Consider the following 25724-nt stretch of genomic DNA (forward strand, 5'->3'; position numbering starts at 1 on the left):
ACTAGAGATCTCTTCAAGAAAATTGGAGATCTCAAGGGAACGTTTTGTGCAAAGACGGGCATGATAAAGGACAAAGAAGGCAGGGACCTAACAGAAGCAGATGAGATTAAGAAGAGGTGGCAAGAATACACAGAAGAACTATACAGGAAAGATCTGAATGTCCCTGATAGCCATGATAGTGCGGTCACTGAACTTGAGCCGGACATCCTAGAGAGTGAAGTCAAGTGGGCCTTAGGAAGCATTAGTAACAACAAAGCTAGCGGAGATGACAGTATTCCAGCCGAGCTATTTAAAATCCTAAAAGATGATGCTGTTAAAGTGCTGCATTCAATATGCCAACAAATCTGGAACACTCAACAGTGGCCACAAGACTGGAAAAGGTCAGTTTACATTCCAATTCCAAAGAAGGGCAACGCCAAAAGTGTTCAAACTACCGCACAATTGCGCTCATTTCACATGCCAGCAAGGTGATGCTCAAAATCCTACAAGCTAGGCTTCAGCAGTATGCGAACCGAGAACTACCGGAAGTACAAGCTGGGTTTCGAAGAGGCAGAGGAACTAGAGATCAAATCGCCAACATTCGCTGCATCATGGAGAAAGCAAGAGAATTCCAGAAAAACGTCTATTTCTGCTTCATTGACTACGCTAAAGCCTTTGATTGTGTGGATCACAACAAACTGTGGCAAATTCTTAAAGTGATGGGAGTACCAGACCACCTTACCTGTCTCCTGAGAAACCTGTACGAGGGTCAAGAAGCAACAGTAAGAACCAGACATGGAACAACCGATTGGTTCAAAATTGGGAAAGGAGTACGACAAGGCTGCATATTGTCACCCTGCTTATTTAACTTATATGCAGAGTACATCATGAGAAATGCCGGGTTGGATGAATCACAGGTCGGAATTAAGATTACTGGGAGAATTATCAACAACCTCCGATATGCAGACGATACCACCCTAATGGCAGAAAGCGAAGAGGATCTCAAGAGCCTCTTGTTGAGGGTGAAAGAGGAGAGTGCAAAAGCTGGTTTGAAACTCAACATTAAAAAAACTAAGATCATGGCATCTGGCCCCATCACTTCCTGGCATATAGAAGGGGAAGAAATGGAAGCAGTGACAGATTTTACTTTCTTGGGCTCCAAGATCACTGCAGACGGTGACTGTAGCCATGAAATTAAAAGACGCTTGCTCCTTGGGAGGAAAGCTATGGCAAACCTAGACAGCATAGTAAGAAGCAGAGACATCACCTTGCCGACAAAGGTCCGTCTAATCAAAGCTATGGTTTTCCCAGTAGTAATGTATGGCTGTGACAGCTGGACTATAAGGAAGGCTGAGCGCCGAAGAATTGATGCTTTCGAACTGTGGTGCTGGAGAAGACTCTTACGAGTCCCCTGGACTGCAAGGAGGTCAGATCAGTCCATCCTAAAGGAAATCAACCCTGAGTGCTCATTGGAAGGACAGATAATGAAGCTGAAGCTCCAATATTTTGGCCACCTAATGCGAAGAGAAAACTCCCTGGAAAAGACCCTGATGCTGGGAAAGACTGAAGGCAAAAGGAGAAGGGGACGGCAGAGGATGAGATGGCTAGATAGCATCATGGATGCAATGAATATGAACTTGAGCACGCTCCGGGAGAGAGCGCAGGACAGGAAGGCCTGGCGTGCTATGGTCCATGGGGTCACGAAGAGTCGGACACGACTGAACGACTGAACAACAACAATCCTTTGCAACATGAAGCCAACCAGACACCTTCGCCAAGACAGTTTAGCTGGCAGAGTCACGTCTCGCTATTCCGCTTCGTTCCCCGTTGGAATTCTCCCCCCTCCAACAACAAGAAAAACCCTGCCATCTAGAAGTTACAGATTACGACAGCCTTCCCCAACCTGGCTCCCCTCTGAATAGGGTGGACTACAATCCCATCATCCCCAGAAGGCATGGTCAACCCAGCCGGGGATGCTGGGAATTGCAGCCCACCACATTTGGAAAACGCCAGGTTTGGGAAGGCTAGATTAAGATGTCTGAAATGTGAAAAGGATCACGGGAAGTTTGCCACTATCCGGCTACCCCATGGCGGCCACAAGCATGGCAGGAATTAGGTCCTGCTTTCCCCACAGCAGTAAACCTGTGTCTTGCTTGGTTTATTTAAAGTATTTTTAGGTGCTTTTCAGGGCTACACCCTCACAAAACAACAGCACATAAGAAGACATAACAGCCACCATAGAAAGCGGACACAATACATCACGAAAGCTGCACTGAAGCCACAAGCTAATTAGGAATTCTTCAAACGACTTTAAGCACAAAAGCCGTTACTGCTTGCCTGCGCAGAAGAGGCTAAGCACAACTCAATCGGAAGGGAGCTCGACGATGCTGGAGCCACTGCCAAGAAGGTCCTATCTTTTGTGCATGTCAAACCATCAGATCATAATGGTGGGTGCTTGAGAAGGATCCCCACTGAAGATTTTAGTGTACGGGACGGATTGTATGGGTAAAGGCGCTCCTTCAAACAGACCGGTCTCAAGCTGTTTATGTGGAGATTTGCAAGATGGAAAGTCCCTCCTCCATACAAAAAAGGAAGGCTGACCTGACATGCTATGTTTCTATGCAAGGGGATTTTATTTTGTGGGTCTATGGAGCAGCATTCAAACACCTGAGCCCTCACATGCAGGAAAAAAGAATAAAGACATACATACTGCCAAGACACATGGTGGCCCCCTGCACGTAGAAGACTAGGAGGTCAGGGAGAAAGGTTCTAGCCTAGCTTTCTCCCTGACTAATTTTCTATGTGCAAGGCTTTGTGGCACAAAACTAACCCATACTTTGGAATAGGTCTGGAGGGAATATGACACTGCTGGGTTTGTGGATGCATGAAAACCCAATTTCATGTGCCAGTACACACATCTGGACCGCAGCACAGGACTTGGGGTTTGCGGCACAAACCGAGCCCAAAACGCTGGCATAGGTTTTAAGGGGATACCAGATTTCGGGGTTTGTAATTTACATTCTTCTTCACTTGGCTAGCGGAAGGGATCTCTGGAAGACTCACTCCCTGCACTGACAATGACCTCTTGCTAAACCATCCTAACGAACTCACTTCGATGCTTTGTGGGTGGCATTTGTGGGAATATTGGGAAGCAGTTTGATAAGTCTGCAGATGGCAGTTGCAATAAACAATCTGTTAAGACTTATAGTCAAGGTGAAAAAGAAGGATAAAAACTTTATTCAAGGTAAACAAGGAACACACATGGTCTTCTCAGCTGCTGGAAAAGAAAACAGCACCTCATTGCAGACAGAGGAGAAAAAAGGGAGGAAGCGAGATAAGAAGGGAAGTGGTCAAGATACAGAAGTGGACAAAGGGCAATGAAAACAGGTTAAGCAAGTCAACCCCTTATTTACCAGAGAGAGGACTAGTCAACAAGGACAGAATAATTATCATAGCTATCACCTCCCGCTGGCCCAAACAATTAACTAACAAGCATTGTTGCCCATTTCTAACAACACTAGGACTCTCCTTCACCTGTTTTCTTTTAAACCCTTAAAAAAAAAAGTACAGCCCAAGATTTGGAGAAGTCACCTCCAGGAATGGCTCACCATTTAAGAGAGCATTGACCGTCCCTCCGCAGGAAACCTCCTTCACTCTCCCGACCCTGAAGGGCAGGTGCCTTGGCACATTGACCTACAAAAGATGGACATTTGGAAGGGGACCACATACAATTTTGGTTTTCTTAAGACTTTCACAAGAAGAGTTTCCCATTCAAGTTTGAAGAGGCAAGAACAACAGAGCAATTCAAAGCCTGCTTAACTTAAAAACCCAAAACCTCAGTCTTGTCTGCCACATGGGATTTCTCCGTTGCCCAACTCTGCAATCGTATCATCCGCAGCCAAGAAATCAGGTGCAGAATTCAAGATTCCGATAGCTCAGCATTCTTTGCTCTTTTCCCTTTTTTATTTAAATGCGAGGGTAATAACTGCTGACATTAGTAAGACCCCCCCGATCAGCAGCTAGATAAGACTGCAGGCCAATCTCACCCTTCTCTAAGATGCTAGGGGCATGGTCTTTGAACCAGGGCTCCCACCAGCTGGGCCCAAGAAGTGGAGGCTGGTGGTTCCAATGTCAGTGGGGCGGTGAATCCGCTCCGGGTTTCAGTCAGAACCAGTCAGAACTCTAAAGGAGCCAAGGTTCATGGCATTGACATGCACATAATTCTAAAGGGGGGGGCACCCAATAAATACTACACAGCACTTGGCTGATGGAGCTAGAAGAGCAAATGCAACCCCCCCCCCAAAAAAACCCCAAGGCTGATCAAGTTATTTGAGCACCTGACGCAGAACATCCCACAAGACCTTTTCCCCCTCCCTGACAGTAAAAATGCAATAATTAAATAACTAATTGTTTTCTGCCCTTGCAGCAATGGCCCGAGGCGGCCACCTCACTCTGCTTAACGGTAGGGCTGGCTCAGCCCTCCCCCGCCTACCGCTGCACACAATTCCAGCACGTTATGGGAGCGTGAATCCCATCCGAACCGTCCTAACAAACCTGGGTCGAGTTGGTAATGGAAGCCAGCTGCAGGTATTCCGAGTTCCCCCAGCCAAAGAGGTCGCCGTCCTCCGAGACAGCGAGGCAGCAATCGCCGTAGCTGGTGACCTGGGCGATGCGGACGCCAGCGATGTCGCCCCCGACTTTCGTGGGGGTGCTGGTAATGTCGTAATGGCCGAGGCCTGGTTTGGGGAGGAAGAGAAACACATCCTCGTGCATAGCAACAGCAACCTGGATTGTCCTGTGCCCCATCAGCAGGGCAGTGAAACGGGGATACCTGCCGATCAGGAAGAAGCTTCAATATACTCTGGGGACTCCAGAGAGCCAGTGTGGTGCAGTGGGGGCTGGGGGCTGCGATGCCAGTGGGGCGGTGAATCTGCTCTGGGTTTCAGTCAAGAACAGCAAGAACTGTAAAAGAGTTCCGCGCCTTGGAGAGCTCCTTTAGAGTTCTGACTGGTTCTGGCTGAAACCTGGAGCAGATTCACCACCCCTCCAACATAAGAGCCACCAGCCTCCACTGGTGTGGTCTAGTGGTTAAAGGGTTTTTGGACCCGTGGGCACATTTGGGAATTTGAGAAACGCCTGTGAGCACCACCACAAAATGGTTCCCATGGAGGACGTGGCTAGTCACATAATGGCTGCCATGGGGGCCTGGCTAGTCAAAAGTGAAAGAGGGGCAGGGGGGAGTAATAGTGGGGGTGGGGAATGGCAGTGAGGTAGAAGGGAAAGAAAGAGCAAGGCTAGAGGCTAGAAGGGGGAGAAAGAGTGAGCTAAAGCTAGAATCACAGAATAGTAGGGTTGGAAGAGGCCTACAAAACCATCGAGTCCAACCCCCTGCTCAGTGCAAGAGGGGAAGAGCAAGGCCAGAGGCTGGGAGGGAGCAGAAAACAGCACGGCAAAGGGGTAGAGAAACAGCAAGGCTAGACGCTAGGAGGGGAGAGACAGAAGGTTGCCCTAACGTTTTCCAAGGTTTTTCTTCAAACCATTTTTCTGAAGGGGGCAGGGAGGGCAGAGTTTCGTGGGCACCAGTAGAGGTCCCCCTGGCACCATGGCGCCCATGGGTGCCGTGCTGGGCACCCCGATGTACGCTGCCTTGGGCTCCCTGGAGGAAAGGCAAGATAGAAACGTCACTAATAAATAAATGATGTCCAGGGATTCAGAACTACATTACGCATGTACTTTGAGAGAGAGAGAGAGAGAGAGAGAGAGAGAGAGATTGATTTTGTCGCGTGCTGCTCACCTAGCCACACGCCTCAGGCAATTAATTTTGTGAGCTGCCCTGAGAATCTGTTGGAAGGACGGTTACAAAGCATTCAAATAAATAAAGGGACCATCTTAGGCCGCTTTTCCCCACCAGCCTGCTAACAAGAGTTCTTTCAACTGGGAGATGCCGGGAATTACATCCTGGGAGGCTTCGGCCAGAGATGGCCCAGTGTTTCCTGGATAGGGACTTGAATTTACGCATTGTCCCCCGATGTGTTCCTAGGGGAGAAGCCACTTCAGTTTCTTCTTCGCAGCCCTCCATCTCCTACAGAAGGAGGCTGCAGCCAGTTATCCATCCTCCTTCTTCTATTGTCAGAAGAACTGGATGAGACCACAGAACTACATAGTCCAGCATCCTGCTTCCCACAGTAGCAGAGCAGGTATCATAATGGGAAGCCCACAAGCAGGACCTGGGTGCAACAGCACCCTCAAACCCATGTTCCCCAACAACTGGTGTACATAGGCATACTGCCCCTGATAACTGGAGGTAATATATAGCCGCAGCACAGAGCCAACAGGACCAGGAGCTGCCGATCACCTGATCCTCGATGAATTCTGCCACATCCCTTTTTAAAGCCATCCCACTTGGCAGCCATCACGACACCCTGTGGCGGCGAATGCCGTAGTTTGACTCTGCATTGTGTGAAGGAGTCCTTCCTTGGATCTGTCCTGAATCTCCCACCCATCAGCTTCATGGGAGGACCCCACTGGGTTCTAGTATTTTGAGAGAGGGAGAAAAATGTCTCCCTGTCCACATTCTCCACATCATGCATAATTGCATACGCCTCTATCATGTCCTCCCGCGTGCAACTTTTTCCTAAAGCAAAAAGCCCCGAAGAACAGGGGAGATGGAGACCAGGCTGTTCAGCTGCTGCTAACTGCGGCTGGGCAACTCCAAGACGCCGGCTCTGCTCCGTTTTCACAGGGTTCTTGACCTTTAAAGCAGACTTGGCTTGGACAACCCTTCGAATAGAGGACCCCTTCAGAGAGAGGACTGTCCTATGTAAAATAGGACATATGGTCACTCTAAGAACAAAAGAACGTAAGAGCCCTGCTGGATCAGAACAAGGGTGCATCTAGTCCAGTATTCTGTACATACAGTGGTCAACCAGCTGCCCACAGGAAACCCACAAGCAGGGCATGAGCACAACAGCACCCCCCGGCCACGGGTGTACACAGGCTCACTGCATCCTTTGGTCTCCCCATAGCTTGCTGGAGAGGTACAAAGTCGTGGACCGCCTCCGCCTTGGAAGGAGAGCGAAGTCAGCAGGGTGGCTTCCTGCAGCATCCTCCATTGGCGTGGCACAGGGGGGGCTCTGAACTTAGAATCACAGAATAATAGGGTTGGAAAGGGCCTACAAGACCCTCGAGTCCAATCCCCTGCTCAATGCAGGAGTCCAAGTCAAAGCATCCCTGACAGGTGGCTGTCCAGCCTCGCCTTGAATGCCTCCAGTGTGGGAGAGCCCACCACCTCCCTAGGGAATCGGTTCCGTTGTCATATTGCTCTAACAGTCAGGGAGGTTTTTCCTGATGCTCAGCCAGAATCTGGCTTCCTGTAACTTGAGCCCATTATTCTGTGTCCTGCGCTCTGGGATGACCGAGAAGAGATCCTGGCCTTCCTCTCTGCGACAACCTTGCAAGGACTTGAAAAGCACTATCCTATATCCGCTCAGTCTTCTCCAGGCTCAACATGCCCAGTTCTTTCAGGTTCTCCTATCCAGCTTTGTTTCCAGTCCCCTGATCATCATCACTGCCCTCCTCTGAACCCTTTCCAATTTGTCTGCATCTTAACCCACCTGGAACAGCCTACCTGTCTGGCCATCAGCTCCCCACCCACAGGAATAGATATCTCCTCTCTCTGTCCTGAAGAGGCTGTGGTCCTGTCCACAGGCAACCTACAAAGAAAAAAGGCAAGAGGAGGGTGATATAATGAAACCACCCCCAGGGCATTAGCCAGTTGGGCCGTCAAACAAATAAATAAATGCAGGATCCAGGCTTACAATGCCATGCTTCTTACTAAGCCAGTGACACCCACATTCCTTCCATCTTGAGTCCTGTTAAAGTCAAAGACGTTTTCACATTCTAGTGGTTAGAGCAGACTACTGCCCGAACCTGGTGCCCTCCAGATATGTTGGACTACAACTCCCATCATTGCCAGCCAGCATGGCGGGGGGGGGGGGAGGGCTGAGTTTTGGCCAAGAGATGGAAGACCTGGATTAAAACCACCCACTCAGCTGGGATGCACTCTGGCTGGCCTGGAGTCAGTCATTCTCGTTCAGCCTGAACTACCTCAAAGTGTTGCTATCAGGATAATAAACAGTCGTGGAAAAGGCTTTAATTTGGGTCATTTCCATTACAGCTTAAAATTCGTGGCAGAGGGCGGACAGATGTATAGCCTAGGGATGTATGGATTGTGTGAAATCCATTCAATCTGTGTTTCGCAGAATGTCAGGCACCTTTTATTCCATCATCGGCCCATCGACAGAATGGGGGAAGGGGGTGTTCCAAATTTGCGCAAATCCACATTTGCGCAAATCTCTCAAAATGCGCACTTTCAGGCTTTGGTCTATGTGGGAAATGTGCATTTTTGGCCAGGATTTTTTTTTAATTTTGCATATTTTTTTATGATGAAATTTGCGCAGAATTTGGGAAAGTGAGAAAACCAGTCCACAAGTGCGACGAATCTGCCCGACAGGGAAAGCCGGTCTGCTGCGGAATTCCAGGGATTCGTTTTGGATTCATCAAAATCCAAACTCATTTCGTTCCGACATCCCTAGTAATGGCCTACAGCATCTTCCATTCTACATCCAGTTCAAGTGACTTAGGGCACAATCCTATGTAAGTTTAGGCAGAAAAAAGTCCTACAACTCCCAGCATTCCCCAGCATAGCTGGCTGGGGAATGCTGGGAGTTGTAAGCTTTCTGTCTAAGCACGCATATGATTGCAGCCTTAATCCCAAAAATGTGGAGTTAAAGAAAAAACAGATGTACAAGAAAATTTGAAAGAATAACATTTTGTACGGCTCCTTACTAGAGAGCGATTTCCTATCATTTGTTTGGGAAGGTTCATAGCTCAGGGGTAAAGGGTGCATTTTGCATGCAGGAAGTCCCAGGTTGAATCCCAGGAAAACCCAGATAGGGCTGGGAAAGGCACCTGCCTGAATTCCCAGAGAGCTGCTGCCAGTCAGTGTCAGCAACAGCAGGCTACACAGACCAAGAGCCTGTCTTGGCATAAGACAACTTCCTGTTTGACCAGGCGCATAAAAATCGATCCAACTCAACAGGAAAAGGCACACCAGAAATAACATACAAATTCAGAAAAAATTACTTACTTGGACAACCCGATCTCCAAATCCTTGTAGTCTGTTAATTAGCTGGCTCTCACTGCATTTTGCCAGGAACAGATTGCAACAAGGAAGTCAAATAAGCCAGCAGGAAGGTGTGCCGTTGGGATTTTTTAAAAAGAAAAAAGAATTAGGAGAGATGCCAAACTCATTTCTGACAACGTTTTAAAGTAATTGCATTTACTGCCTTACATTTCACCTACCACCTTTCTGGCATTGCACCTAAGGGCGCCTTGCCATTTTAAATAATGGCTTATCATTAGAGCATGCCTACTGGAGAATTTGGGGGCGGGGAATGAGGAATCTAAAGGCAGAGGAACCGCCTTACCCAAAGCCTGCAGAGCTTGTACCAGCAGGGTGAAAGGGAATCAGGAGCAGCATTTTTCCTTCCTTTTTCCCTTTTCCATTTTTTCCCCTTATAAATTCCAATGACAGGGAAATGAACTACGCTAGATCCAGGCTGGTATAGTCCTTCCCCTGCTCGGGGAAAGTGTCAGTGGTGGAGGAAGACTTTGGATCCTGCAAATCCAAACTTGGGACCAGGATACCTGAGAGAGCGCTTTCTCCCTTACCAACCTGCCCGATCACGGAGGTCTTCAGAGAGCATGCTCCTGGTGGTTCCACATGGACCTATGGCCCGACTGGAGTCCACCCAGAGAAGAGCCTTTAGTGTGGTGGCCCCCGTTCTATGGAACCCCCTGCCTCTGGAGGTCAGGCAGGCGCCAACGCTGGGATGTTTTCAGCGCCTCCTGAAAACAGCTCTTTTCCAGGATGCCTTCCTGGGTTAACCAGCCTCGGTTTTATTTGCACTCTGTTTTTTAAAAAATAATTTTAATATCCTGTTTCATTCTTTTCATCTTTTGTTCATTTTATCCCTTGTTGTTTACCTCTCCGGAATCTCTTTAGATGTGGAGCAGTAAACAAACGTTGTAAATAAATAAAACAAAAAGATAAATAAATCCAGAACCTCTTGCAGCATGCCCAGGAAATGCCCCCCAGAACACCTCTTTTTTGGAAGGCCAGGATGTCTTCTCAATCATCCCAGAGCACAGAACACGGAAGAATGGGCTCAAGTTACATGAAGCCAGATTCTGGCTGAACATCAGGAAAAAAAACTCCCTGACTGTTAGAACAATATGACCATGAAACCAATGACCTAGGGAGGTGGTGGGCTCTCCCGTGCTGGAGGCATTCAAGATGAGGCTGGACAGTCATCTGTCAGGGATGCTTTGACTTGGATTCCTGCATTGTGCAGGGGGTTGGACTTGATGGTGTTGTAGGCTCCTTCCAACCCTACTATTCTATGATTCTATGATCAGAGTTCCAACAGCACTGGCTGTGGACTTTTCTGGAAGAGCCTTGCAAGGTCAGGTCTCTCCCTCTCTGCCTTTGGAGGGAGAGCTCTGAAAAACCCTATTGCGCCCAGGACCTCTGCAGACTCGATTAAGTGATGAAACCTGCATCAACATGTACATAATTCTACAGGGGGGGGCACCCAAATATGCTTTGAGACAGTGGCACAGTAGGCATCAGCTTGGAAGAGGCATTCCCCATTTACTTGCATTAAAATGGGGTCACCTTATTTAATTGATGAAAATGGGGTCACCTTATTTTAATTGACAAAGCCTGCATCAATATGCTCATGAATAAACAGAATAATTCTAAAGGGGTGGGGGACACCCAACTTTGCTCTGAGACAGTGGCACAGTAGGCATCAGCTTAGAAGAGGCATTCCCATTTACTTGCATTAAAATGGAGTCACCTGATTTTAGTCTATTAAACTGTTTCTTCACCGGTTAATTTAATAAACTTTGCAGCCCTGTTTACAGCATGGCAGACAGAAAAGGAAAACAGGATGAGGAGGAAGGAGGAAAAAAGCAAACGCATATGCCACCTCTTCCCCAATGTTGCGTGCATGTGATATGAAAGCATACCATTAGCAGAAGAATCACGGAGATGAGAAATATACCATATCTTTATGTATGCACTTATAAGAATATATGCTTTGTTATCAAAGTTAAGCAATGTTCAGAAATTTGATTGCTGAAAGATGTTCTAAGAGTTGCTGCTGCTGGAGAAGCATCTGGAAATTTAAAGTGGTGCAAAATGCTGCCATGCAGTGGCTGGCTTAGAAAGATGCTTAGTGCAAACAACTCCAAAGTTTTATGATTGGCATTCCTGCCTATTCATTTCCAGGCACAAATCAAGAGGCTGGGACATTTCATGTATTCTTATTACTCTGTGCCTTGGCAGCTCTGCTATGGGGTTCCACAGGGCTCTATTCTATCCCTCACGCTGTTCAACATCTACACGAAATGGCTGGGGGAGGTTACCCGGAGGTGTGGGGGGAGGTGTCATCAATACGCGGATGACACCCAGCTCTATTTCTCCTTTTCATCAAATCCAGGTGAGGCACCCACTGTTCTGAATCAGTGCATCGGCACAGTAGTGAGCTGGATAAAGGCCAATAAACAGACTCAATCCAGACAGGACAGAGGTACTATTACTGGGTGGTTCATCTCCCTGGCTAGGTGATGTTCAACCTCTTCTGGAGGGGGTGGCGCTCTCCCTGAAGGAGCAGGTTCGTCGTTTGGGGGGTGTTCTTGGATCCAGCAGTGTCACTTGAGGCACGGGTGGACTCAGTGGCACGGAGCACCTTTTATCAGCTCAGGCTGATATACCAACTAGGCCCTTATCTGGACAGAGATAGTCTAGCTAGTTATCTATGCTCTGGTAACCTCTCGTCTGGATTACTTCAAGGTATTACGCGTGCGGCTGCCTTTGAAAACGGTCCAGAAACTACAGCTGGTCCAAAACAGGGCAGCAAGACTGTTAACAGGAACTGGGCAAAGTGATCATGTTACGCCAGTACTTTCCCAGTCCACGTCTGGGCCCGATTCAAAGTGCTGGCATTAACATTCCAAGCCCTAAATGGCTTGGGGCCAGATTACCTGAAGGATCATCTCCTCCCATATGTACCTGTCCAGACCCTAACATTGTCTTCAGCTGTCCTTCTCCGCAAGCCCCCGCCAAAATAAGTGAGGTGAGGTGGATACCTAAAAGAGGGCCTTTTCTGCTGTGGCACCCCGATTGTACAATGGGCTCCCCAGAGAGGCTCACCTGGTACCTACATTGTAGTCTTTTCGGCAGCAGATGAAAACGTTCTTAGGGCACAATCCTATCCAGATAGGCGGCCGCCTCCAAACTCAGAGGCGACCGCCTATCCAAAGGAGAGCAGGAGAAGCATTGGGGCGGGGGGGATCGTTCCCTCCACACCTCTCCTGCCCTGCATTTTCTGAGGCTGCTGTATGACACACAGGATGCATTTTTACTTGAAAAATGTGGACACTGCTTTTAGGATGCACATAGGATGTGTCGTACGGGCAGTTTCACTCTCCCTGCCCCGGAACACCGCCAGTCACGCCCTTTTTCAGCCACTCCGCGCTCCTCTTGCGAGTGCAAAGGATGGGGCTTCTCTGCGCTGCCTCCAAGGCAGCGTGGAAGTGGGGGAAGTCGGTTCTCTGGGAACCAACCTCAGAGCACAGTCTCCGAGCTCGGTTCCCAGAAAACACCATATCCTATGGCCATCTAGCCGCTGTCTAGCAGCCATAGGATTGCTCCCTTATTTCCCCAGACAGTTTAGACTTTCAGTGTCTGTTGTTTAAAATCTGCTACTGTTTTATATCTCTGCACTGCTGCTAGGTTTAGGTTTTGCTTTTATTTTATACTGCAGTTTTAAACTTTTGTATTATATTTTATCCTGTTTTGATGGTTTTAGTTGCTGAGCTTCAGCTTTTGAGCGGTACAGAAATGTAATAAATAAATAGATTTATAGGTTCTTATGGATAAAGCGTAAACAGCTTGAGTCCTGGGTAACTGAAGAACCACCTTCCTCTATGTACAGCCTCTCATAACCTCTATTCAGCATGTCATGTCCTGTAGGAGTCCACCAGGAATAGGGCCTTGTCAGTGGTGTCCAGCCCTGTCTAGCCCTCTCCTTGTCTAGCCCTGACATTGTCTGCCTTCAAAGTGTATGCCTTTTTCAGAAGGCTTTGAGGAGGCTGAGACGGTCTCTGGGTGCCCATTTTCTATTGCTGCATAACTGGCCTGCGCTACGTTCTCTCTATTGCTGTTGTTGCATTGTTCCTCACATTATTTCTTGAGACATTATTTCTTCTGCTGCCATTTTAAAACTTTAAAAAAAAAAGCAGGGTCCACAATTTTCAAGTAAAACCATTTAAAAAAATTAATATCCTCTCCACACCGACCCCAGGTTTTAGCAGAACTGGCAGTCTGCTGTTGAATTCATTTTAAAAATGAATTTCAGGCGAACGAATATGGGTTTGGCCTCAGGAATGTCAGCGAGAGGAACCGTAGCTTGGTAGCAGAGACCCTGGGACCTTTGCATGCAGAGGGTCCCAGCTTCAATCCCCAGGAGGTAGGGTTGGAAGGGGCCTACAAGACCATCGAGTCCAACCTCCTGCTCAATGCAGGAGTCCAAGTCAGAGCATCCTTGACAGGTGGCTGTCCAGCCTCGTCTTGAGTGCCCCCTGTGTGGGAGAGCCCACCGCCTCCCTAGGGAATCGGTTCCATTGTCGTATTGCTCTGGCAGTCAGGAAGCTTTTCCTGATGTTCAGCTGGAATCTGGCTTCCTGTAACTGGAGCCCATTCTTCCATGTCCTGCGCTCTGGGATGATTGAGAAGAGATCCTGGCCTTCCTCTCTGTGACAACCTTTCAAGTCCTAGAAGAGCGCTATCCTATCACCCCTCAGTCTCCTCTTCTCAAGGCTAAACATGCCCAGTTCTTTCAGTCTCTCTTCACAGGGCTTTGTTTCCAGTCCCCTGATCTCTTCGTTGCCCTCCTGGAGCAGTCTTCTCCAATCTGGTGCCCTCCAGAGGCGGGACTACAACTTCCATCCTCCCAAGCCAGCCTGTCTAACTTTAGAGTAGACAGTACTAGTCTAGATGGACAAACAGCCTGAAGGCAGCTTCCGATGAGACCCTATGGCTCATCTGGAGCTTGGCAAACCTGCTGTAGAAGTACATTTAGAGGAAGATGCTCTCACCTGTAAATTTCACCTTCGATCACTTTTCGGCCACACTGCCCATAGGAGTTGTTGCCCATGCTGAAGACTGAAACACAGTTTTTATTTTCCTTAATAATTCTTTATTAGTGTTTAGTTCCATATCACAAAAGAACAATATATCAAGAAACTGACAGGGACTGCTAGGCCATGTCTTCGTACTGATTAAACATGAATAAACGTCCTCAAATCCTGGACGTTGTTGCGAGAATTTCCGTTTCTTTTTCTTACAGTCCTTTTCCCTACCAACCCTCCCTCCCCCCACCCTCCAATAACCCCCACCACCTGAGTGATCCCACCTCAGGGGGAAAAAAACCCAGACAGACAAAATAATATTCAAATGAAAGCAAAAGTGGAAAATAACTTAATAAGGCAGTTGCTAGACGGCCATAGGATATCTGGTTTTCCAGGAACCGACCTCGGACCCCGCGCTCCAAGGTCAGTTCCTGGAGAACCGACCTCCCCCACTTCCGCGCTGCCTTGGAGGCAGTGTGGAACAGCCCCGTGCTCTGTGCTTGCAAGAGGAGCGCAACACAGCCGAAAAGGGACATTCCGGGAGTGCATTCTGGGGCAAGGGGGGCGGAAATGCTGGTATGACACATCCAATGTGTCGTACAGCAGCCTCCTCCCCAGCTCTGCCCTCCCTCGGAGAAACAGCCACAATCGGCTCTAGCCGAAAATGCAGGGCAGGCGAAGCACGGAGGGAACGATCCCCTCCGTGCTTCTCCTGCCCTGCACTGGATAGGCGGTTGCCTCCGAGTTTGGAGGCGGCCGCCTACCTGAATAGGATTGCACCCTAACAGTGGTTAATCAAACAGTTCCACATCTGGCTGCCAAATCAGGAGGCCCCTGTCCTCTTTCAACAGGTGAGACTGAAACAGTTAAGGGATGCCATGAGACAAATACCAAGCACCCGCCAGCCATGGCCAAAGGGAAAGAGAGAGAGAGTGCCAGGCTCAAGATACCGAGAGATTTCTCCTTTTCTCCTACAGCTGGCCTTCCACCATGTGGCCATTACGCAAACATCTGCAGGGGCTGTGGCTTAAAAAACTGGATCCCTTGGCTGCCGGCAAGGATCTCTACACAGCCATGCATGGAATCTATTACTGGGCCTGGTTTTGCTGGGAGGGAAAAGGCAGAGCCAGCTTAGAAGCACCCACGCGCACCCCTGCCACCCGGAGAGCAAGAGCTTTGGGAAAACACAGAATTGCAAGACAATGACCACGCTGGACTACCACCACACCTCCTTCATCATCCGTCAGCACCAAGGAGTGTGCTCTCCCGCAGGACACCTGCAAAACCCGGGTCTGCTGGGGCTTGTCCAGGGGGAGCGGGACAGGACTAGGTTCCAAGACGTATTCATAGCCTTTCGCTTTTTATACATGTAACAAAAGAAAGGACAAAGACGTCACATAGGAATATGATTGCGAATTCCAGAGAGGGAGCCAAGTCAGGCTGTTGCAGAAAAACAGACAAACAGACCTGGTTCGCATGTCGCGGTAAGGCGCCATGGGTTAATTCGCTCGCGAGGCTCCCAGATGTGCACCCACTGCCATTTTGAGATTTTTAACCCTCAAATAATCTTGCTCGCATGACGCAACTGTAGCGGATATTTGAAGAGCGTGGCAAGGAGGCAGGTGTGAACTTTTCACGGTTGAGTAAGTAGCAGTCAGCTTTTTGCTACTCACAGAAAATCAGACAATGTATAGTTGCAGTGACAGTCTGTACTTTCTCAGCTGATAAAGATACTCCTTTTTCTGTTATAAGAAAGTCCCTTCCCTGCCTTGGTGAAGGGTGGACGAGCAGCATGTGCCCTTTCTGACCGTTTTTTAACTTACTGAGGCCTGCTCTATAAAATCCTGAGCAAATTGGCCTGTTACCTGTTCTCGTCAGAGAGGGGGGAAATGCACCACCTGGTCAGATAACCAGCCCCGCAGAACGGCGCCTGCCTCTCCCCTGGGAACCAGAGTGACTGAACCAAGAGTGAAGGGTCGTGTAAGCTTTCTTTTGCTTTCTCTGCATCCGTTTTCCATCAATAAATCATTCTTTCACACAAGTGGACTTGAGTGATATTGGTATCTTCGAATCTGGTTGAGGGCCCTGAGCGGATCAGGCCCTGGTGTAAGACAACACCACCATGGCTTGCATATTCAAAATGGCAGCCGGCATGCTTCTTGCCGCCTACCAATACACTATGCTCATCATCTAGGGCCCCCTCCTCCTCAGAAACTGCCAATGAGGGAAAGGGCCTTCTCGGTGGTGGCTCCCCAATTTTGGAATGAACACCCCAGCAAGGCCTGCCTGGCGCCAACATTGCTATCTTTTCGGCGCCAGGTTAAGACCATCCTCTACTCCCAGGCATTTGGCAGCATACGATAGGTTTTTAATCAAGTCATGGGACATTGTTTGGATACGTGCATGTCTGCCTGCTCTGTTTATACGCTCGTAGCTAAACTGTTTTTATATTATGCGTAATACTGTATGGTTAAGGTTTTTCATCTTTGAAAACCACCCGGAGAGCTTCAGCTGTCTGGGCAGTACAGAAATGCAATAAATGAAATGAAAATGAAATCGTGACGTGTGAACCAGCCCAGAGGCTTGTAGCACCTTAAAGACTGACGTTAGCGTTTGTGGACGAGAGTCCATGTATCTGAACTCGAGTCCACGAAAGCTGATGCCATAACGCACTTGTGAGTCTTTAAGGCCCTACAAAACCCTTGCTGTTTATGATTCGCAAGTGTTCAGCCGGTCAGTGGATTCATGGTACAAAGCTAGAGCTTGTTACTGTGTGCTACTGGGCATGCAACCTTGCTTATTAATTCTAACTGCACTCCTAGAAATATCTTGCAATGCCCATTTTAAAAGTCTAAAAACAAACAGAGCTCAGATGGATGAGGCCAAAGGTTCGCCTAGCTCAGCATCCTGTTTGCAAAAGCAGCTGGGCAGGTGCTTCCAGGAAGCCTCTTTCCTGTAGCACAAAGACCCCCCGAGCTGAACATCCTCGGCTCTAATACCGTCAACATAGACCGCCTCTGAAAATGGAGGTTCGATTCATAACTTCAACATACAAAAAGCCCTATTGGATCAGACTAAAGGCTCATTTCATTCAGCATCTGTTTTCTGCTAGCTGTATACTTCCCAAGGAGGATCTGCACATGGGAGGAGGGGCCACAATCCAGAGGAAACAAGACATGCCTAAATCCAAATTAAATCAGTATGACTTTAAAAAAGACCCAGTAAACATTCAGGAGCCAACAATAGCAATGGTATTTAGATAGCACCTAACTTTCCTGGAGCTGCAGCTAGGAGTTTAAAAAAGGGAAAAGGATATGTTATTCCTGTCGGTGCCCCTGCCATCAGAAATGAGGTGGGTGGTTACCAGAAAGAGGGGGCCTTCTCAGTGATGGCACCCCAGTTGTGGAATGCTGTCCCAAGAGAGCCAGTGTGGTGTAGCGGCGAGAGTGTTGGACTGGGAGCCGGGAGATGGCCGAGTGTGGCCCACACTCGGCCATGGAAGCTCAATGGGTGACTTTGGGCCAGTCGCAGACTCTCAGCCCAACCTACCTCACAAGGTGGTTGCTGTGAGGATAAAACCGAGAATAGGAGGATAATGTAAGCTGCCTTGGGTTCCTTGCAAGAGGATAGAAATGCAATAAATAAATCATCTGGCACCCATCTTTGCCAGACACCGAGAGGACCTTTTTTTTATTTTCCTCAAGCTTTTTAGATGCAATTTCCCTTTGCTGAGGGAACTGCTCTGGCTGCCTATTCGCTCCCGGGCCAGGCTTAAGGTTTTGGTGCTAGTGTACAAAGCCCTAAACAACTTGGACCAGGACACCTGAGAGAGCGCCTTCACCCTTACCCACCTGCCCAGTCACTGAGGTCATCAGAGGGTTTGCTCCTGGTGGTTCCACATGGACCTGTGGCCCGACTGGAGTCCACCCAGAGAACAGCCTTCAGTGTGGTGGCCCCCTTCCTACAGAACTCCCTGCCTCTGGAGGTCAGGCAGGCGCCAACACTGGGTTGTTTTCAGCACCTCCTGAAAGCAGCTCTTTTCCAGGAAGCCTCCCTGCGTCAACCACCCCCAGTTTTATTGGCACGCTGTGTGTGCGTGTTTTAAGAATAACGTGAATACGTTTCATTCTTTTTATCTTTTGTTCATTTTATCTCTTCTTGTGCACTGCTCCAGAATCGGTTTAGATGTGGAGCGGTATACAAATGTGGTAAATAAATAAATAATTTTAATCCGCCTAACAATTTTATTTATAACAGTTCTGCTTTGGGGGTTGGGGGGGGTTGTATTTACATTTTAATAGCTGTATTCTTTTTTGCACACCACCTTAGGAATATGACGTAAGGGCAGTATAAAAATACCTATAATAAAATAAGAGCAATCACTGCTCCTGTAAAAACAAAAGCAGCACAGGAGAAGGAGCGAGGAGAGCATGCAAAGCTTCAAGCCTCACAGAGCCTTCACGTACTTACACCGATCTCTCCTGCTCTGATGAAATCCAATCTGGGAATCCTTGTTCAGCCCCGTGCCCCAGACTTTGGTGACATCAGTCGTCCTGGAGGACAGGAGCGTGAACCCATAGCCACAGGCAACGGAGGAGATCTTTCAAAGTAAGACAGAAGTAGATGTTTAGGTCTGGCAACATATTGATGCACAAGAGTGCGGAGAGGGAGAGATGAAGAAGAGGCGGAGGAAGAGAGAAACATAAACAGCATTCGTGGATCAGCAACACCCTCCACACTGTAAAAAGTCATCTTGAACCAGGGAAGAGTTCCATATATGTACAGGACGTGCAACGCTGAGTGAGACATTCATCCTGCAGCCCCTTCCTTTCCTAGGGGACCTTCCTGGCTTGCAATGCTTCCCCTCACCCACCACCAACCCATACCAGCACTGCTGCCGCCTCTGATGTAAATGCACCACAGCAGTCCCATGTATTCTCTAATCCAGCCTTGTATTTATTGCCCCGTCACCACAGGCGATCAGGAATTCCACGTAGGTGAGTGACAGGGCTAGCGGAAGAGGGATGGAGTGAGCCGTCTCCCCTCCACCAGCCTATTTGGTTTACAAGCTGGCCATAGAGGAAGGAAAGCCCTGTCACTCGGCTCTGTTCCTTCTCCGCCCACCCGCTTGGCATTTGTTTTTAGTAGCCTCCTAAAAAGCTACTGGCAAGCTGGCTACAAACAAGGGGAGTTCCAAAGTCTCAGGCAAAGGTCTTTTTGGCTTGCCAAGTACGTGCATCCTCTGCCACTGAGCTATATGGTCCCTCCCAACATACAAAGCTGCTGTATACCACTAATCATCTAGAGCAGTACTGTGCAAGTGAAGATGCAGAGGAATGAAACTAAGACCTTATCCTTAAAAAGTTCACACTCCGCCCCCAAGTCGTTACACTTTTATCCTGCCCTTCCTCCAAAGCGCTGAGAGCAGCGTACACTGGTCTTACCCACCGTCACATTTTATCCTTACAACAACCCTGTGAGGTAGGTAGGCTGAGAGACAGGGGCTAGCCCAAGATCACCCAGTTTAGCTTCATGACCAAGTGAGGATTTGAACCCAGGTCTCTACAATCCTAGCCCACTCTTAACCACTTCATCAGACTTCCCCAAACAGCTGCCCTCCAAATGGTTCAGGTTATGGGCGCTTTTTAATTTGCAAACTGCGTTACATTTCATACCAGCTCAAAAAAATGATGGAATTTAGAGCACTGCTGTACAAAATTGCAGCCATTCCCTCTTCCCTTTTTTCCCCTTTTCTCCCTAAGGGTCAGCCAACATTCTGTGCCCACTGACACACTCAAGTCCTCACTGAGCTCATTTTGGGGTTTCCACATACACAAAACCAACTTAGGGCGCAATCCTACCGGGATAGGCGGCCGCCTCCGAAATCGGAGGTGATTGCCTATCCAACGCAGGGCAGGAGAAGTGTGGAGGGAATCGTCCCCTCCGTGCTTCAGCCAACCTGCATTTGTGGCTAGACAGCCAATTTCGGCTGTTTAGCTGCGGGAAGGCAGAACAGGGGAGGCAGCTGCCGGACGACACATAGGATGCGTCGTACTGGCATTTCCACCTTCCCCGCCCCAGAACTTCCCCCGGAACACCCCATTTTGGCCACTCTGCACTCCTCTTCCGAGCATGGAGCGTGGGCCATTCCACGCTGCCTCGGGGGGGGGGGGGGGTTGGTTCCCGGAAACCAACCTATCCTATGACCATCTAGCTGCTGACTAGCGGCCATAAGATTGCTCCCTCCGGTGGGGTTTTTTCTAAAGATTTTTTTATACTTCTGCAACCTCAGGGTTCCCCCAAGCCTGTTGTGCACCACAGAAGGATCTGCAGTCCTAACTGAACATCAGAAATACAGTGGCTAATATCACTGATCCACGAAGAAGAGACGGACAGTATGAAAGGGAGGTGACCCTGCGAACGGCGCAGCTTCAAACCTGGAATCTGCCCATTTCTAAGATTTTTAGCCTGCTCTTTGAGCGGCAACCTCCGGAATAGTCACATCCTGCGCCAGCCCTCTAACTGCTACCCCACTCCTGCAGGAAGCAGGAAGCCTGTGTGTGTGTGTGTGTGTGTGTGTGTGTGAAGAGCCAGTGTGGTGTAGCGGCGAGAGTGTCGGACCGGGAGCCGGGAGATCCGGGTTCTAGTCCCCACTCGGCCAGGGAAGCTCCCTGGGTGACTTTGGGCCAGTCACAGACTCTCAGCCCAACCCACCTCACAGGGTTGTTGTTGTGAGGATAAAATGGAGAGGAGGAGGAGGAGAATGTAAGCCGCCTTGGGTTCCTCGCAAGGCGGGGTATAAATGCAATGAATGAATAAATAGATACTGCTGCAACTAGCTCTGAAAATGCCTTTTGCTCTGCCAGGTTCGCAGCAGCGTCGCCTGATTTACCCCCGGAAGAGCCATCCAAACGCACCCCCGTTTTTAAAAGGGAGGCTGGCTTCGCCTTCTTTCTCCCTCCCCCCCACCCCACCCCACCCCCCACCACCCCCTCACCCCACCCCACCACCCCCTCACCCCACCCCACCACCCCACCACCCCCTCACCCCACCCCACCACCCCACCCCACCACCCCACCACCCCCTCACCCCACCCCACCACCCCACCACCCCCTCACCCCACCCCACCAACCCACCCCACCCCACCACCCCCTCACCCCACCCCACCCCACCACCCCCTCACCCCACCCCACCACCCCACCACCCCCTCACCCCACCCCACCACCCCACCCCACCACCCCACCACCCCCTCACCCCACCCCACCACCCCACCACCCCCTCACCCCACCCCACCAACCCACCCCACCCCACCAACCCACCCCACCCCACCACCCCCTCACCCCACCCCACCACCCCCTCACCCCACCCCACCACCCCCTCACCCCACCCCACCCCACCACCCCACCACACCCCACCACCCCACCACCCCCTCACCTCACCCCACCCCACCACCCCACCACCCCCTCACCTCACCCCACCCCACCACCCCACCACCCCCTCACCCCACCCCACCACCCCACCCCACCACCCCACCACCCCCTCACCCCACCCCACCACCCCACCACCCCCTCACCCCACCCCACCAACCCACCCCACCCCACCACCCCCTCACCCCACCCCACCCCACCACCCCCTCACCTCACCCCACCCCACCACCCCACCACCCCCTCACCTCACCCCACCCCACCACCCCACCACCCCACCACCCCCTCACCTCACCCCACCACCCCACCCCACCCCACCCCACCCCACCACCCCCTCACCTTCTCCTCCACATCCAGGCGATACGGAGTGGGTTGGATCCTCCTGCGTTTCTTCCACCCGGCGTCGGGCACGACGAAGCTGGGGATGCCCAGCGCCCCCGAGTAGCAGAAGCCCCAGGCGAATACCCGGCCCTTCCTCTTGGCTTGCCCCCCCACGTACTGGAAAACGGGGGCGGCGGCGGCGGCGTCCTTGAGGTCCCTGACGGTCCTCGTCCCGGCGGCTCTGGCCAGGCCTCGAGAGGAGGCCTCCGAAGGAAGCTTCTGCGGCGGGCCCAGGGAGGCGCCCCCGCCCGGAGCCCGCGAGCGCCACCGCCGCGCCAGGCGCAGGGCCGCCCGCCCCGCGGGCGCCGCCATCTTGCCCGCCTCTCGCCCTCCCCGGCTCCGGCTCGCTCTGCGCAGGCGCGGCTCCCACAGTCCCGCGGGCGCCGCGGCGCCGGGCCGCTCTGCGCAGGCGCGGCGGCTGGGCGGCGGCCGCGCGCCCCGCTGTGCGCAGGCGCGCGGGGGCTGCGTCGCCGCGGCGGCCGCGGCACGAGGGGCGGGCCCATCCTCCGCCTCAGCCCCGCCGCCGTCACGTGGCCTCCCCCTCATTAAGGCGCCTGCGGAGGCGTTTCTGAGGGTTCCGCCTCCCTGCGCGCAGGCGCAAGCGCTGCTCCCGAGCGTCGCCATGACACGATAGGCAAAGGCTGATCTCGCGCCCCGCCCCGCCCCGCGCCGCCGCTTCTCATTCGTCGGAGGCGTGTCACGTGGGCTCGTTTCACGTCTGGGCTAGAGGCGGCGGCCATGACACCAGAGGCATGGGCCTCATGACTTTCGCTGTTAATTTTAGGCTACGATTCTGTACCCATTTTCCTGGGAGTAAGCCCCGTTGAACTCAATGGGATTTACTTCTAAGTAGAGATGTACAAAATTGCGTTGTTAAAGTAATGCTTTTTTAAAAATAAAAAGAAAAGAAAAGAAATTGCAAATGAATAACACAGAGATGCAACTGTTTATAATTAAAACAATCCTACATTTATCTGTTTAATGTCAAGATGATCGATGCCGGTGTGCTCTCCCAAACACGACCAAAGTCATAACCATTTATTAATATGTGCTTGTTGCATAGATCAAGCCTTTTTCAGAATAAAATACAGCGGCGGCGTGGGTTGATCGTTCTGTTGGTCCTGTTTGGCGTCGCAAGGTGCCAGACCTCATGATAAATATCACGACCTGCGGCGCTGATTATTTCTGCTGGACAGTGGCCTTGTTAGGAAGTTGCAGGAATTATTTTGATCACAATTTTTACCTTTTCGTTACTGGTTCCAGCCCGTTTGGCAGCTCTCAAACGGCGATGGGGGAGAGGAAGGGGTGCCTGAGTTCTTACGGAAGTGACTCTGGGAGAATGGAGTCTTTGCAGCATTTTTGTTGTTCAGTCGTTCAGTCGTGTCCGACTCTTCGTGACCCCGTGGACCATAGCACGCCAGGCCTTCCTGTCCTGCGCTCTCTCCCGGAGTGTGCTCAAGTCCATATTCATTGCATCAGTGATGCTATCCAGCCATCCCATCCTCTGCCGTCCCCTTCTCCTTTTGCCTTCAGTCTTTCCCAGCATCAGGGTCTTTTCCAGGGAGTTTTCTCTTCGCATTAGGTGGCCAAAATATTTGAGCTTCAGTTCAGGATCTGTCCTTCCAATGAGCACTCAGGGTTGATTTCCTTTAGGATGGACTGATTTGACCTCCTTGCAGTCCAGGGGACTCGTAAGAGTCTTCTCCAGCACCACAGTTCGAAAGCATCAATTCTTCGGCGCTCAGCCTTCCTTAGAGTCCAGCTCTCACAGCCATACATCACTACTGGGAAAACCATAGCTTTGATTAGACGGACCTTTGTCGGCAAGGTGATGTCTCTGCTTCTCACTATGCTGTCTAGGTGTGCCATAGCTTTCCTCCCAAGGAGCAAGCGTCTTTTAATTTCATGGCTACAGTCACCGTCTGCGGTGATCTCGGAGCCCAAGAAAGTAAAATCTGTCACTGCTTCCATTTCTTCCCCTTCTATATGCCAGGTTTTCCTCGATTTCTTTGCATTGTTCATTTAAGAAGGCCTTCTTGTCTCTCCTTGCTATTCTCTGGAACTCTGCATTCAGTTGGATATATCTTCCCCTTTCTCCCTTTGCAGCATAGTTATATGAATTTGAAGTAGCCTGTAGTCCACGAAAGCTTGTACCATTATAAATTTGTTACTCTTTAAGGTGCTACTGGGCCACGGTGGCTTAGTGGTTAAGACGCTGAACTGCAGACCGGAAGGTCGGCAGGACAGCAGTTCGAGACCCGAGTGCCGCGCGGTGGAGTGAGCTCCCGTCTTCAGTCCCAGCTCCTGCCAACCTAGCAGTTCGAAAGCAAGAAATTGCAAGTAGATAAACAGGTACCGCCTCGGCGGGAAAGGTAACAGCGTTCCGTGCGCCTCGGTGTTCAGTCATGCCGGCCACATGACCACGGAAGCGTCTTCAGACAGCGTTGGCTCTTCGGCTTAGAAACGGGGATGAGCACCGCACCCTAGAGTCGGACACGACTGGTTGGGGACACCTTTACCTTTACCTTTTTAAGGTGCTACAGCACTCTTTGTTGTTTATACATACACAGGAGGTTGGTAATTAATGACTAAGGCTACAAGCCTATACCCACTTACTTGGGAGTAAGCCCCATTGAACTCAGTGGGATTTGGTTCTGAGTAGACAAGAATAGGGTTGCACTGTAAAAGGCTAGTTATGCTTGCACTGCAAATAGCAATCCTGAATATTCATTCGTAATAGTTACTAATTCACTGAAGCTCCCCAAATCATATTATAATTGACAGTTCAGTAAAGTAGGTTTTGCAAACTCTGGGCATCTGGTCAAATATCAGAGCCCTGTGCAACAGCTTCTCAGCAACTTCATGAAGGTCAGAAAGCATGTTTGCAAAAAGCAGAGCTGCTGGTTCACGTTAAAGCTCCTTTACAAAGTATGGCTCCTCTGCAGATTAAGATAAACATTGCAAGAGGCTGGCAATTTCAGATAAACTTTGCAAGAGGTTAGCTGTACTTAAACTGAATTTTAGAAACAGCACAATTTTATGGCGCATGGAGGAAACATTAACATTTATTTATTTATTACATTTCTATAACACCCAAAGCTGTCTGGACAGTTCACAACTATTAAAACCATAAAATACAAGATGATAAAATACAATGTAAAAGTTTAAAACCATAATATAAATTAAAAAGAAAAAAGAAAAGAAAACCTAGCAGCAATGCAAAGATTTAAAAGACAGTAACAGATATAAAACAACAGAAACTGAAAGATTAAAATGCCTAGGAAAATAAGGAGGTCTTCACCTTGCTCTGAAAACAGCACAATGTGGGCGAGTGTCTCTGGGGAGCGCATTCCACAACTGGGGGGCCAAAACAGAAAAGGCCCTCCTCTTAGTCTTTGGTGGGGGCTCCCAGAGAAGGACAGCTGAAGACAATCTTGTTGTTCAGTTGTTCAGTCGTGTCCGACTCTTCGTGACCCCATGGACCATAGCACACCAGGGCTTCCTGTCTGGCGCTCTCTCCCGCAGCGTGCTCAAGTTCATATCCATTGCATCGGTGATGCTATCCAGCCATCTCATCCTCTGCCATCCCCTTCTCCTTTTGCCTTCAGTCTTTCCCAGCATCAGGGTCTTTTCCAGAGAGTCTTCTCTTCTGCATTGAGCAGGGGGTTGGACTCGATGGCC

The 25724-nt window shown here is 50.1% G+C and overlaps 1 protein-coding gene across 2 annotated transcripts in view; it reads right to left on the minus strand.

Annotated features, from left to right (window-relative positions):
- Positions 1–22604, minus strand: part of RCC1L (RCC1 like) — a 33290-nt gene extending 10686 nt beyond the window's left edge. For both annotated transcript variants that reach the window (XR_014786103.1, XM_084822483.1), the window contains exons 1-8: positions 22002–22604; positions 18709–18838; positions 15467–15595; positions 14206–14272; positions 9128–9179; positions 7607–7691; positions 4534–4715; positions 3588–3672 (exon numbers count right to left, since the gene is read on the minus strand). Coding sequence is in view for 1 of the 2 variants with exons in the window: in XM_084822483.1 (XP_084678609.1) it covers positions 3588–3672; positions 4534–4715; positions 7607–7691; positions 9128–9179; positions 14206–14272; positions 15467–15595; positions 18709–18838; positions 22002–22589 (1318 nt within the window). In the remaining variant the exon portion in view is untranslated. The remainder of the gene's footprint in view (positions 1–3587; positions 3673–4533; positions 4716–7606; positions 7692–9127; positions 9180–14205; positions 14273–15466; positions 15596–18708; positions 18839–22001) is intronic.
- Between the last annotated feature and the right edge of the window lie 3120 nt (positions 22605–25724).

The sequence above is a fragment of the Heloderma suspectum genome, chromosome 16, assembly GCF_057233095.1.
Source record: "Heloderma suspectum isolate Gila_16-S chromosome 16, 16-S_ref, whole genome shotgun sequence".
NCBI classification, from domain to species: domain Eukaryota; kingdom Metazoa; phylum Chordata; class Lepidosauria; order Squamata; family Helodermatidae; genus Heloderma; species Heloderma suspectum.